At 44.2% G+C, this 15,491-nt stretch overlaps 1 protein-coding gene across 1 annotated transcript in view; it reads right to left on the minus strand.

Annotated features, from left to right (window-relative positions):
• The window catches only part of LOC145401975 (maltase-glucoamylase-like), a 261,779-nt gene that overhangs the window by 105,284 nt on the left and 141,004 nt on the right, over positions 1 to 15,491 (minus strand). Inside the window, exons 31-33 of the mRNA XM_080274078.1 lie at positions 8,127 to 8,264; positions 7,701 to 7,817; positions 3,971 to 4,094 (exon numbers count right to left, since the gene is read on the minus strand). Coding sequence (XP_080130204.1) covers positions 3,971 to 4,094; positions 7,701 to 7,817; positions 8,127 to 8,264 — 379 coding nt within the window. The remainder of the gene's footprint in view (positions 1 to 3,970; positions 4,095 to 7,700; positions 7,818 to 8,126; positions 8,265 to 15,491) is intronic.

The raw sequence follows: 15,491 nt of genomic DNA on the forward strand, positions 1-15,491 counted from the left end.
ACGTTTCCTGCAATAAAATGTTACGAGTTGATCCTATCAAGAGAGGGTAAAACAGTAATGTGTAAAATAAGTCGATGGGGCAGATGTGTTACGAAAGATCCTAAGTCATCAAGAATTTGACCTTATAATACTACAAATGAGTTTAATTATTTTTTCTCCTTTTTTTTTCTACCAACAAGTATTTCCTTAGCTCTTTCCTCCCCTCCCTCTCCTCCCCTCTTTCATTACCTCCCCCCCTCCTCCTTTCCCTTCCTCTTTTCTTCTTCGTCTTCTTCCCTTCCTCCCTTTGTTTTTTTTCTGCCTCTGTATGTAGTCCCTCCTCTCACTCCTCCATCTCTCATTATCTCCTTTCCCTCTTTCTTTCCTCCTGCCCTACTCACCCTCCTATTCTTCCTACCCCTCTCATTGTTTCTCTCCCTCAATACATCTTGCCTCTTCACCACTTTTATGTCTCTTTCCCTCTTCTTCTCTCTCATCCCTTCCTCCTCTTCCTCCCTGTCCATTTTATTCTCTTCCTCCATAATATTCCCTCCTTTTACCTTCCATCTCTCTATCTTTTCCTCCTTCTTTCCATCCACTTTTGATGTATGGGGAACAATGAGGCAATTTTTACTTTATTCAACGACCTCTGTTTCCATCATAACTGGCATTCCCTTGTGCCTTCCTTCTCTCCACTTCCACTCTTGTCTTCTCCTCTTCCTTCCCTCTCTCTCCTTTCCCTCTTTCTCCCTCTTTCCCCCTTTCTCTTCTTCTCCTTCTCTCCCCTCTCCTTCCCTTATTCTTTCCCTTTTCCTTCCTTCCTCTTCCCCCTTCTTCCCCCCTTCTCTTTTCCCTCCCCCCCTTCCTTCCCTCCATCTCTTCCTTTTTCCTCCTGCTAATTCTCTTACTTCTTTCCACTCCTCCTCCCCATATTTCCCTCCTTCCCTCCACCGACATCTGACATTCTGAGAGGGTTCTAGGGTAAGATAGGGAAGGAGATGCCCAATTATCAACCCATTCCCTCGTGTATTCCTATTTAGGCAGGCGAGAATGGTTCCATGAACTCCTGCTGAGATGTGATGACACTGTGTTTTGTAAGATGTGCAGGGATGTGTGTCCATTAACAGAGATGACATGTTCCAAAAGAAATTATGTGACTTGAAGGGACTTTCAGAAGCCATCTTGGATTTTGGCTTAGCGAACGTCTATAATTGAAAAAAAAAAAAAAAAAAAACACATAAATCATATCATTTTTCCAGTTCAGTGGGGGAGGAAAATTGCAAATAAACATTACTGTTCTGAGCAATTCCAAATTATAATAAAAGGTCTCCAGCAACATTTAGTTATTCTGTAAGTATCGTCATCTGACACACTAAGTAACTATCTGTCTCTTGCCAGATGCCAGACACTAGGTAACGCTATGTCAGTATCTCAGTACTGTTGATTATTGCTGATCAGGAATGGTCATTATTAATTTCCTGCAGGGTAAAGTGAAATGAAGATGAATAAGCATAAATAGCTAAGTTTATCGCCGTTTTCACACTTTTCTTTTATGTCGGTATCACTCGAACTTTAATCATCATATCATCATTATCTTCATCATTATCATCATCATCACCTACATCATTATCATCATCATCATCATCGTCATCTGTCACATTGTGTCAAGAATATTACCAAATCATTGTCATTCACACTATCCTCATCCTCTTCATCGCTTTAAGCCTGACAGTTCACACCACTTGGAGACAAGCCCTGCATATCTGAGAAGAGGCTCATATCAAATGGGTTCGCTTCCATTTGGCCACACTTACAAGGTCACTCAGTGTCTATGGGCATATAAAGACTTTACAAGGAGAGAAGTGTGTGAAGTTTACTTTTGAGTTACCTTTCAATGTCGCATCCTCTCCCACCATCTTTTGAACATAAAAGTCGAACATGTTCAATACTCGTAAAGTGCGTGCATGATGCAGGTAATTGCCTCCAACTCAGTAAATTCACATCTGCGTCTTAATTTTATTCCATTTCTGCAAAGACCCTCTGGAGTCTGAGGTACTTTTTAAGGTTTTTTAAAGGATTCCATTAATTTTGTTCTTCAAAGTACTACTGCGGTGTTCTCCAGTGAAGCAATACAGATCAGTGAGCGAACTAGTGAGTAAACTGGTATGCTGACAGTGGTAACCTGAGCAAAACACGACTCTACGAGGGTAAACCATAGCATTGTCAAATAGTGAAGGATAAGAAGAATATTCTTATTTTTTACTCTTTACATGCTAAAATTATCCTTCTTAAAAAGTTACCAATTTGAAATGAGCATGAAGAATGACTGCTTTATATCATATGATACCTCAGAAGCTCAGTGTTATCAATATTTTTAATTTTACATGTCCCTCGATCCAGAATCTAAGACGCTGCGGAAGAGCTTCCAACGCTTTTTTCTTGAGAGCACATTACAACAGTTAACAGACCTCTTGGCAATTTATTGCCTTCATTTCGATGACGTTCTTTTCGTTTTGTTCATATCTCCTGTGATTATATCTAATTTAGGAGAGATATAACTCAAAGGTTAGATATAGCCTTAACCAACTCCTTCATCACGAGACATTTTTTCTGAAGTGAATAAAATCATCCGGAAGTAAAAAAGATTATGGCGGAATGTGCGTCATCATAGTGAAAGGACTTAAACCCTAGTCACTAAATTGGTATCTCCAGCCCCACTAGTGCTTCTCCTTCTCTATCTTTCCCTCCTCCTCTCTCGTTTTCCCTCACATTTCATTCCTTTCCTTTCTTCCCTACTCCTTGTCTCCCTCCCTTCCTCCTTCCCTTCCTCTCTATCTTCTCTTTTCATTTTATTCTTCCCTCCCTCATTCCCTTTATTTTGTCTTCCATAAGTCCCTCCCTACTTCCCTCATGCCTCTTCTCCCTTCTTTACTCCCAGCAATCCTCCAATTTTCCCTCATTTCATCCTCCCCTCCCTCACCCTACTCTTCCCTCCTTCTCTCCCTCCCTCCACCCCTTACTTATTTAGTAAGTGTTTGGTGACTTTAATCTTCAGTAGTCATCATCATCATCATCATCATCATCGTCATTACATATTGACATTCTTCCAATCTTCTGTCCTTCTCTCCCTCCCTTTTCGCGTTTCTCTCTCCCCCCTTCCTCAAACCACTTATGAGGTAGGACAGGAATGTCAACCCTATTTACATTTATCTTTCCCTCTTCATCCTCCATATCTTATTCATCACTTCTCTTTCTTCCCTTCTCATCTCTCTCTCCCCAACTTTTACCCTCTTTTTCTTCCTTTTTTTTCCCTCTTCTCCTCTCTTTTCCCCTCATCTTGCCACCCTTTTCCCTCCTTTTCTCCTCCCTCTTCGCCATCCTTATTCTCTCTCTCCCTCTCTCCCTCCCCCAGTTCTCTTCCCCTCCCTACACCCACTGGCGTGGGGCGTGGCCGTTCCAGTGTGAGACAGGGCAGGAGTTAATTATGAACTTTTTCTCTCATTCTTTCCCTCTTCCTTCCCCTTTCCCTCCATCTCTGTGTTTTCTTCCTTCCCTCCCTCACTCCTGCCCTGCACCTAATCTACGAGTACCAGTAACGTTAGGCGGGTCCTCTCACCTTGTCAGTTTCTCCCTCGCTCTCCTCCCTCCCTTCCTTCCTTCTCTCCCTCCTTCCCTCCCTCCCTCCCAGCACATGCTACTGAGATAAGGCGAGGCAGACTAGTTGAAGTAATTCCCCTCGCTCTCCTTTTCACTGCGTCTTTCCTTCCTTTCTTTCTCTTATTTATTCCCTAACTTTGTCTTTCTTATCCTCCTTATCTCCACCTACCTGTTACATATCCGTAAAGACGTTCCAGTGAGACAGGATGCAAGTAATGGAATTTTACATTCATCGTTTCTTCGTCTATCATTCCATTCTCTCTCTTCTCCCTCCTACTTTCTCCCTCCCAGCTTCTCTCCTTCATTCCTTCCCTCCCTTTCCCACTGCACTTACTCGTGACATAAGGAGGGTCGTCCCACTGTGAGGCAGGGCAGGACAGAGCCCAGTCGTCCACACCCTCAGGCCAGTTGAACGGCTTAGCCTCGTTCGTCCCAAAGTTGGCGGGTTCGTTCATGTCCTGTGGGGAAAAGCAGAAGTTACAGTGCGTTCAACTTAAATTGCCGAAGATTTTAGAAATTTTGTAACATATTTCCCATAGTCAGAAATCATAAAAAACGATAATAGGGCTCTACACCCCTTCCATTTCATTTTTAGTTATGAGTCCTATATTCTTGCTATTTAACAGCTCAGCGGCAGAAGAAGACAATATTACTGCTCTACATTACCTTTTCTTTTTATATAACAGAGCGGAGGAAGGAAAAACAAATGAATAAAAAAAATATAAATACACCAGATTACTGGCGTCCTCCATTCATAAAATATCTGTAACAGTTGGACTTGAACAGCTGTAGGTTGAAGTCTGGGGGGAAACAACTCCTTTGAAGCGAGTTCCAGAGAGATGCAGTTAGGGGAATAAAAGAATTCTGATAGGCAGGAGTTCTGCAATATGGCTGTGTGACATTCCAGTCATGAGCACTACCAGACGCCCGTGTAGCACGAGGGAAGGCATGGAGAGGTGGCACAATTGACGCAACTTCGTCTGAGCATTTGTCATAAAAATATGTGTAAAATAATGCAAGGGAGGCAACATTCCTTCTTACTTGCAGGGGAGGTAGTTTATTTATTTATAAGAGCAGAGTAATTAATAATTCCAACAGCTTTGTTTTGAGTTTTGTCTAGCTGTTGTAGTGCAACCTCTCCACATCCATTCCACAAGGGTGAGCAATATTCAAGCTGAAAGTGCACATGATTCTTATAAATTATAGTTAACTGCTCGTCAGTGAAGAATTACGGACTTTGTACAGTAATCCAAGTTTCTCTGAGGCGATTTTAGCAAGTGATCTGACATGAGAGGTCCTGAAGACATTGTTAAGTGAGACACCGAGAATTTCAATACTTTTGGATATGAGAATATTAGTAGCACTGACATCTATCTATTAATAAATTGTATATATTTGGTTTTACTAGCATTAAATGAGGCAAGGTTGTTTTGTCCCCATTCACTGATCGTAGGTAAGTCTTGATTTTTGGAGATGGCTGTACTGAGTTGAGAGTTAGAGATATTAGACTTTGTAAATGGGTGTTTGACTGTGAATGAACTGTGAAGTGTTGAGTCGTCTGCAAATGAGTGGATGGGATTGTGGGTGACAGATAAGAGATCATTAATATGAACCAGGAACAGGGTTGGCGCCAGAACTGATCCGTGTGGCATGCCGGCGTTAATCGAGTGGAAATTGGAATATATATCATCTACTTTTACTCTTATTTTTCTGTCACTGAAATATGAGGAAATCAAAGGAACAAAAGACGTCAGTCCATAGCAAGGGAGTTTGGAGGGCAGGGAATGGTGCCACACTCTGTCGAAAGCCTTAGAAATATCAAGGGCTACTGCATGCGTTTCTCCATGTTGGCCAGTTGACTGATGGATGGTATGAGTCAGGAGATTGAGTAAGTCAATGGTGGATCTTTCGTGGCAAAAACCATACTGCCTATCACTAATTACAGTAAGTTGTTGGATTCTACATGTTTAACAATGTGCTTATTAATTAAAATTTCAAATACTTTACCAAAAGAAGATGTGACAGCTATTGGTTTGTAATCAAAAGGGTCAAAGGAACCTCCTTCCTTTGGCATTGGGTGGATATTGGCTTCTTTTCATGAATTACGGAATGAAGAATTACGTATGCATAGTCTGAATAATTTAGCTAGAACAGAGGCAAGTTCTGGGGAACGCTTTTTCAAATCAACTGGAGGAATTCCATCTGGGCCTGGAGCTTTCTTGGCTGGCAAATTGTCTTGGATGGATTTTACGTGTCTTGTCTGTATTTTAAGTGGAACAATTTCAGGAAAGTCAAGTTCTAGTATTGGGACGTTCTGGCCGACTTCCTCTATGGCAGAATTTCTGGCAAATGTACTGGCAAAAATATTCCCTTTCCCACGGGGTTCATTTGTAATGTTGCCATCTGAAAATTTTAGTGGGGGAACGGGTGATGACTTGTTAAAGTTATTACTGAAAGAACTGAGAGTTGATCAGAACATTCTTCCCACAGAACTTTTTTTGACTAGCACTATCTGTATCTGTATCATTCCATGTCGATCCACAGCAGGACTGGACCATCTCCTCAGAAGGTGAGTGATATCCCGAAGTAACCCTTCCCATTGCAAGCGAAATACAAACGAGGGAGTGTCGTAGGAAGACCATTGGATGTGCAAGCTGGTGTTGTAATGACTATGTTTGCCTGTATCTGAGTCTGCAATTTGCGAAAACATGAATGCACGGGAGGGCCGAAGCAGGGATTGGTGGGGTAAGGGGGTGGGGGAGAAATGGGAGAGGTGAGATAGAGATGCAGTAGGTGAGGGAGGGACAATAGGGGTAGAGGAGAAATGACGGGGGTGAGAAAGGGAAGCAGCAGGTGAGGGCGGGACAACAGGAGGGGGACAGAGATGAGAGAAGTGGGGAAAAGATGGTATGGCTGAGATATGAGAGCGATGAGGAAGGGATGGGAGGGATGGGGAAGGGATGGGAGGGGTGGAGAAGAAATGGGAATGCTGGGGAAAAGATGGGAGGGGTGAGGGGAAAATGAGAGGGGTGAGGGAGAATGGAAGGGGTGAGAGAGGGATAGAAGGGGCGTGTGAGGGATGGGAGAGTAAAAGGAGAGATACGAGATGCAATGGGGTGACAGGCAGGGTAATGAAAGGGCGGAAAGAAAGGATTTTTTTTTTTTTTTTTTTTATGTGCTCAACTCTGGGCATAGGCTTCACAACCTGCTCCCAAGGCCCAGTAGTCCTCCTACATATCGTACACCTCAACAGGTCACCACTTCGGCGCTAACACCCACCGTCCATACTGAATACATGCTAGGGCTGTCTCATACAGGACTGGTGTATTGGTATTAGCGGGGGTATTTTTACGACATGTCGGCGGGTCTTCTGGTAGATCAGTAAAGTCTGTCGTAATGAAATTCAAATCCTTAAACTGTTCCCTGCCCCAGCGGGGATTTGAACCTGAGTCCAGTAGGACCGCAAGCCACCTCTCTACCGATTAAGCCACCGCCTCCCCCATACGAGATAAGAGAGGGAAAATAAAGGAATGAGGGAAGGCTATGAAACTAGACCTGCCAAACTATTTATTGCCAGACCCTTTGGTATTCTTGGCCAATTAAATAAACAGAAAGAGCCTAAAGAGGTCATTTTATGAATCTGATTTCGTACTCATAAAGACTCTTATTGCATTTATTAAGTTGTCAACCAAAGAATCTTTGCGAATGACTTAAATCCTCGGAAAATATCGCTCATCATCCAGTTTGATACAAGGACGACTGCTGAAGCAGCCCTTGGGGGTCCGGTTTGGCCTGGATCTGTCCTGGTTACAACAAGTGACTCAAAGACTAATGCGTTTGTAGACCGGCCCCTGCCGCTAGCAGGGTTCAACAGATACGGAAGCAGATGATACTGATAATAAATGTAACTGAAGGTTATGAGGCAGAATAAAATATGAGGGCAGAATGAATGATGAATGACTATGATTAAAATCCTTCCATCTTTCGAAACATTCGAATGATCCCACAAGGAAAACCTTCCACTTCACCTGATTCATTCCTAACAACATGTATTTTCTACTTACAATCCACAGGCCATCGAACTGAACATCCTGGTAGAACCTCTCAATCTCGTCCATCCACCACTCCTGCCCGGCCACACGCAAGAACGAGGGGAAGGCTGTCCTGTTCTCTGGCCACACCTGAAACAGAATAAAGTAAATTTTTATGATCCCCTCATATCAATATCAGCTTAACATATTCCATGCTTAGTATGATCTCGTATTACCTTTGTTTCATTCTTCCAACCCCAGACTACTGTATTTAAATTAGATGGGACCTCTAGAAGCGAGAGAGACAATGAAAATTACAACCAAGTACCAACCCCAATAGTTCCATAATTGTGTGTGTGTGTGTGTGTGTGTGTGTGTGTGTGTGTGTGTGTGTGTGTGTGTGCGTGTGTTTTGAGGCAATATCTAGTGTGAGACCCGTTCAGGTAACAATGCACTAACATAACCCAGCATGATGTTACTGTGGTTGCCTCCCGCGTGGTTGTGCTCAATGGTGGTGGCGTTGGTGTCGTCTGGCCATGTGATGTAGGCGCCCATCTCCACGGCTCGCTGGTGTGGCTCGTACTCACCCGCTGGTAGCTGTAAAGGGCAAAAGAAAATTAACTGTGGCGGCTGTCTGCTGAAGAGTGTGTTATATTGGTTGTTTGTTGTTGTTACTTGACCCCATCTGTCTGGCCAAGTAGACCGGTCAACCACAAGTAAGCAAATGCTTCTATGGGATCGTCCGGTATAGCATAGAACATACACCGTGTAAGGAACCGACGTCCCCCTGCAGTAGACAGCGCCTCACCAGTATCGAACCAGGGTCCTTTCCCATTGCGAGGTACAGAGAAATATGGAGAGGTTTGTCTCCCAGGTGAAAACGCAGGATGCACAGCGCCACCACACGTTAAGTTGTTCGTCAGCGCCACAGACTGTTCGAATAAGGAATAAGTTAATAGGCTGTATGTAACGTTCGCCTGACGAAAAGGTGGTTAGACGGGGTGTTAGTAAAACGTCATTTCTGTAGACCTTGCTCTTATCACGTGAGTGTTGTCATGATGGCTGTGATGGTCGGTACGGGAGGGGTGGAAAATGAAGGGTGGAATCATCGGAGTGTAAACGGACAAGGATATGAATAAATGTTTACATCAGAATATGCCTGATTTGTTATAGAAAGAGAACCTCTGAGTGGCCAATCTCGAGGAAAACAGCTGTTAATAACTACAGAAGTACAGTGGGCGTTTACAAGTCTTGAACGACAGGAAAGGAGATATAAGGTGCAGTGTCTTTGGACTTATATGTAACAATGTTTACTTTTCTTCAGTGCAGATAACATCATAGGACATGTAGACTTACAGTACACAATCTACGGAAGGTTTTGCATACATTTACCAGTAGTGGTAAGAGTATGATTATCGGTTTCTTGCTGTTCCAGCCACTACAATTCTCATTCTGAAAGTTTTTTATTTCACGAGTAGGTAGAAACTTTTTAATTTGGTCTTACGATATTTCTTGTTACTCTCTGAGAAAAGAAAATTAAATGGCTAAGACCTTTTACAGACACCCCGCATAGTTAACAGAGCGGGTTGCTGCGTAAAATGAGGAAAGGATTTATGGAGGCAAGAGCAAAATAAGGGGGGGAGGGGAATCATCATCATCATCATCATCATCATCATCATCATCAGTGTGTCCCATGAATGTCTGGGGTGGGAAGAATCCAGAAACAAGAGAACGGAAGCGCGACATCAGGATAACTACAGTGCGTTCAGTGACGGAAGGAATGAGGTAAAAACCGTAACAGAACACATTACAATGCATAGTGGTCAGTAGACATTGTAAGTAGGCCGCAAGTATTATGGCAACCTTATCTGTGATGTAGGATATGCCGGGCATGGTGGTGTGATATGTAGTAGTGTGTGTGGTGTAGTGTGTGGTGTAGCAGTGTGTAGCGTGGGAGTGTGTGATGTGGCGTTGTGAGGTGTGTGGTATATCAGTGTGTGGTATGCTTATGTCGTGCGGCAGTTTAGTGTCACAGCAGAAGGTGTGGTGGTGTACGGTGTGGTATTATAAGTTGTGATTGTGATTAATGTGGTGACACACTGTGATTTGTGGCGGTGTGTGATGTATTACGCATAACAGTGTGCAAAGCATCGTAAGGTGTGGCAACTGTGTGAGGCACAACCGTGTGAGATGCAACAGTGTGTTACAACATTGTATGGCGTAAAAGTGCGAGGTTCAACATTATAAAGTACAGAAGTGCCAGGTATAACAGTGTGAGGTGCAGCGCTGTGTGGTGTAACAGCTTGAGGTGCAACGTATGAGGTACAGCAATAAGAGGTGCAATATTAACAAGTACAGTAGTGTATGGGGCAACAGTGTGAGGTGCAATATTAAGAGATACAGCACTGTGAGGTATAACAGTATGAGATACAGCAGAGTTGAGGTGTAACAGTGTGAGGTGCACAGTGTGAAGTGCAGTAGTATAGGGTGCAACAGCGGGAGGTGTACAGTGTGAAATGCAACAGTGTGAGGTTCAACAGTGTCAGGTCCAACGGTGTCAGGTCCAACGGTGAAAGGCAATACTACGAGCTACAACAGTGTGGGGTGGAACAGTGTGAGATGCAACAGTAAACTGCAACAGTGTGAGGTGCAACAGTGGGAAGTACAACAGTGTGCGGTTCAACAGTGTGAGGTGCAACAATGTGAGGTTCTACGGTGTGAAGTACAACAGATTGAGGTGTAAAAGTGTGAGGTGCATCAGTGTGAAGTGCAACAGTGTGAGATACAACAGTGTGAGGTGCAACATTGTGAGGTGCTACAGTGTGAGGTGCAACAGTATGAGGTGCAACAGTGTGAGGTACAACAGTGTGAGGTACAATAGTGAGTGCAATAGTATGTGGTACAATAGTGTGAGGTGGAACTGTGTGAGGTGCAACAGTGTGAGGTGTAATAGTTTGAGGCACAGCAGTGTGAGATACAACAATATGATGCACAACAGTGTGAAGTGCAACAGTGTGAGGTACAATAATGTGAGGTCCACAGTGTGAGATGCAATAGTATGAGTGCAACAGTATGAGGTGCAACAATGTAAGGTGCACAGTGAGATGCAACAGTGTGACGTACAGCAGTGGGAGGTACAACAGTGTGAATACAACAGTGTGAGGTTCAACGGTGTGAAGTACGATAACGTGAGGCACAACAGTGTGAATGCAACAGTGTGAGGTGCAACGGTGTGAAGTACGATAGCGTAAGACACAAAGTGTGAATGCAAAAGTGTGAGGTGCAACAGCGTGAAGAGCAACAGAATATGGTGCAACAGTGTGATGTTTGCCAGTGTGTTGTTTGATAGTGCGTTGTTTGAATGTGTAAGGTTGGCAGGATGTGGTATGCTAATGTATACAGTGGCATTCTAAGGTGTGTGTGTGTGTGTGTGTGTGTGTGTGTGTGTGTGTGTGTGTGTGTGTGTGTGTGTGTGTGTGTGTGTGTGTGTGTGTGTGTGTGCCAAGATTACACAGAGACAATCATCTTTTCCTCCTACTCGTCGTCAGTGAACCAATCTACTTTAATCTCCTCCATCCCAATCCTCAAAGGCCTGAGGGTTTGTTCATCTCCCTGAAGTACTTAAAGGGATCGACTGCTGAGGAACCTTATGCCTCCTGGTTCTGGGATGAGATTAGGGATGAGAGAGGGGAAGTGGGAGAGAAAGGACATGGGAGTAGGGGTAGGGAGCCCGCGAAGAGAAGAAGCGGGAGTAGAGGGAGGGAGGGATAGGACAAAACAGGGAGTGAGAGATGAGAAAGGGAGTGGGACAAGGGAGGGAACAGGAGTAGGAGAGCTGGACTGAGACAGAGAAAGAGCTGGACTGGGACTAAGGGGAGTAGGAATGGACCCTGAGAGAGAGAGAGAGAGAGAGAGAGAGAGAGAGAGAGAGAGAGAGAGAGAGAGAGAGAGGCTGTCATAACCCTTTCAGTACATCCCATTCTAATACTCACTTCAACCCGAAACGTCCTTTTCGTTTCAATAAGGTTACCAATAGATTATCTTATTCAAGTTAAGAAAGGCTTATAGTAGAGTAGATAATGAAGCCTATATCCTGCCTGTCTGATTCGAAATGTCTCTCATAAACAGAATAAACTCGTCTAGAGGCACTGTATCACTTGTAAACTTTAAAAATACGCCATTTATTGAACGTGTTTACCTCCTCAACACGGTGGCGTCTATATATATGTTTATGCTACTTCTAGGAGTCTATATCTGGCTATGGGAAGACATGCTGGAAGGAAAAGGGTTAGTTTCACTCCTCACTTCAACGTCTCTTAACTGAATATAATACTCTGTGGCAGCAATAACAACAATGAAAAGAAGCCATCGTATTAAGCGAGTTCAGCAATTTTTATTTTTATTTAGTCCCACTCGTTCAAACATTCTTTGATCATTCTTTTTCTTTCTTTCTTTTGTTTCTTTACCTTCGCCAAAGAAGTTGGAGGAGGTTATGTATTCACCAATGTTTGTTGCTTGCCGGAATCGAAAGATTCGGCTAACATGCTGGTCAGCTGTCTATTTGTTTGTCTGTACTCTACAGGTCACAATTTTGCGCCAATCGTTCTAAAAAAAAAAAAAAAAATCGGAAGGTAGATATCCATAAACCCTGTAAGCCTATTGTTTTTTCGTCAAAATCGGTCAAAGGCCCTGGGCCGGGTGGGGTGTTGAAACCCCTCAATGGCCGTGGGTCCGGAAATCGTCGGGACCCAGTTGCCGGCCCAGGCACCATTTTTCCAAATTTCGAAAATCGATTTTTTCTTTTTTCTTGCTTACCAAATTGAAGAGAAACGTCTGGCGCACCTGGCAAAGCAATTTTTAGCTTCCTAAACCCATCAGGTTCTTCGCTCGTTCGTTCGTTTACAGATTTCCTGCACCTATAGTGCAGGCCGGGCCATACAGTAGCTCGGTCAGTGGGCTATGGGCTGATTTAAAAAATAGTAAAGGGGGAGGACAGGGTCTGGAGATTGCCTAGCACACACGCCATGTCTCCTGGCTGTCTTTGTGGTGTCTGGTGTGTGTGTATGAAACACGAAATTTAACTCCAAATTACTGCCTACACGCCGGTGAAAACTAAGCAGACACATGACTGCCTACGTGCTGGTGAAAAGTGAGCAGACACAATCGGATCCATCCAGCAAGTGCTCTGTCTATGGCAGTTTCATCTGTTACTTTGTCCACACTATACCTCCAGAAATTCTCAATTACATTTTGTGGAAGGGTGGGCCACGGGCCAAGAAAGAACTGATTAAAGTCTGGGGGCAAATCCAGATACGAAGTATCCCGCACAATATCTCCAAAAGTTCTCAGTGAATTTCAACGAAACTCTGAGGAAGGGTAGGCCACGGGCCGAGAGAGAATTGATTAAATTTGAGGGCGGATCCGGATTCGGATCCTATGTATTCAGCACAGTATCTCCAAAAATTCTCTATGAATTTCAATAAAATTTTGTGGAAGAGTGGGCCATGGATCAAAGAACAATGAATTAAACTTTGAGGCGGATCTGGATCCTATGGATTCCACACAGTATCTCCACATATTTGGATCCGGATCCTTTTTTAATGGCACTGGCGGAGGTATGCGCTCTCTGAGTCCTTTGTAGTTGTAACAGTGACTGGTTAATTTTACACTCAGCTTCACTCATTCAGCCAGGTCCCTCCTTTTTTTTCTGTTTACTTCTTTAATTTTACATACAGTTACAGAAACAATATCGCTCCATCTTTTGGTCGAACATTTATGAGACCCTTAAATAGGACTTGCGGGGCTCCAATGATGGTATCGCTGCGGTTTCGAAATTCATTGCTCACTCTCATTATTTAATCAAATGAAGAGAATCAGTTATTACCTCCGCCAAGGAGATTATGTTTTTGCCGGCGTTGGTTTGTTACTCCCGCCATGGTTATGTTTTAGCCCACGTTGGTTGGTTGGTTGGTTGGTCTGTCTGTAACCAGGATTATTCAAAATGTTACGAACGGATTTTGGTGAAATTTTGTAGAAGGCTGGGCCGTGGGCCATGGGAGAAATGTTTAAATGAGAGGGTGGATCCGAATCCGGATCCAGGGTATCCCGGATAATATCTCCAAAAGTTCTTACTGAATTTCAATGAAATTTTGTGGAAAGGTGGGCCAGTGACCATGAAAGATTTGATTAAATTTGGGGGCGGATCCGGATTATATATCCACAGGTCCGGATCCGGATCCTTTTTAACTGCAATGGCATTGGCGGAGGTATGCGCTCTGCGAGTGCTTTCTAGTTATGACTGCAGCTGCACCTTCCCACAGCTTCAAAATTCTACCCCACTCTCACTCAGTTTAGTATTAGCTTGTTTACCAGTGAATCCCACCCGCTCGAAGAAATTTCCCACGTCCTTATATTCATTTACTCATTGCAATCAGTTTAGCTCCCACCCCAAACCCTCCCACTTGTACACCTGTCTCACTCCTACTCGGCTTGACAATGGCTTGTTTATTGTAAACTCAGTACCACTCGCCCTACAATATCAACCAACCACTCAAATAGTCAATCAAACAATCACTCAGTTATATATATATCCCTCTCTCTCTCTCTCTCTCTGTTATCATCCCATCCTACACCCTCCCACTTGTACCTCGTTCACACACACTGTTTAACAACCACTCAGTTCCACTCACTTCTCGAGTCTCTCACTTTTACTGTATGTTAGCTTAGTCTTACTCCCATCTCATTCTATTTACATCCCATCCCACAGCCTCCAACTCGTATCCCTTCCACTCCCACACAGCCAAGCATTGTTCTTTTAAAACTCAGTTCCTCCTTCATTTTAATGTTTATTTTCATACCACTCATAATCTAAGCCTCTGACACTCATCCCACTCATTCTCACTCATTTCTCCTTCTTCCTACTTCATCTCACTTGTGCCGCGCTCACACTATACCCTCTCACTCTCTCCAGTGTCATCCACTTACTGTATCTTCCTTAGCCAAGCTTCTACTAACCATTCTTAACCAATGTCTTCCTACTGACGCCTACTCGCATCGCTACCCATTTCCACCCAATCTTTGTCATGCCCAACCTACTAATTTCTGTTCATGTAAATAGGCTCCCACTTACTCATATTCACCCCAAATTCTATCCCCCCCTCCCATCACTATTTTACTTCTGTTACACTATTCTTCTCCCACACCCTTCGCGCTCACCTACAACATGCTCCCATTCCCCTACCACACCTTCTGACACCCGCTCAGTTATTCCTGCTTACTCCAATCCTCCCCCCCCCTAATTTCCTCCCACACATCCCCAATCACTCCAGATCCCTCTCACACCCTCCCACTCTCTCTCTCACACAGCCTCCCATATCCCCACACTTCCCATCTGTTCCCTGCCATACCCTCTCACACCCTCCTATACCATTCCGTCCCACACCCCGTCACGCCATGTCACTCAGCATAACTTCCATCTCGGCATAACTTCTTCCCACTCAGCTAAACTCCTGTCCTTTAATCCCACACTCACACTCCCTCTTACCCCTTCCCCCCTCCCACTCCCAAACCTTCCAATACTGTCTCACTCCCTCTCACACTCTCCCACTCCCTCCCACCCCTTCCCTTCCATTCCCAAACCTTACCATGCTGTTCCATTCCCTCTTATACTCTTCCACTCCCCCCCACCCCTTCCCTCCCACTCCCACACCTTCCCATACTCCCACTCCCTCTCATACTCTTCCACTTCCTCTCACCCCTCCCCTCCCACTCCCAAACCTTCCCATATCGTCCCACGCCCTCTCACACTCTCCCACTCCCTCCCAC

The sequence above is a fragment of the Coenobita brevimanus genome, chromosome 57 (assembly GCF_032717465.1).
Source record: "Coenobita brevimanus isolate Jiangsu-jjx chromosome 57, ASM3271746v2, whole genome shotgun sequence".
NCBI classification, from domain to species: Eukaryota; Metazoa; Arthropoda; class Malacostraca; order Decapoda; family Coenobitidae; genus Coenobita; species Coenobita brevimanus.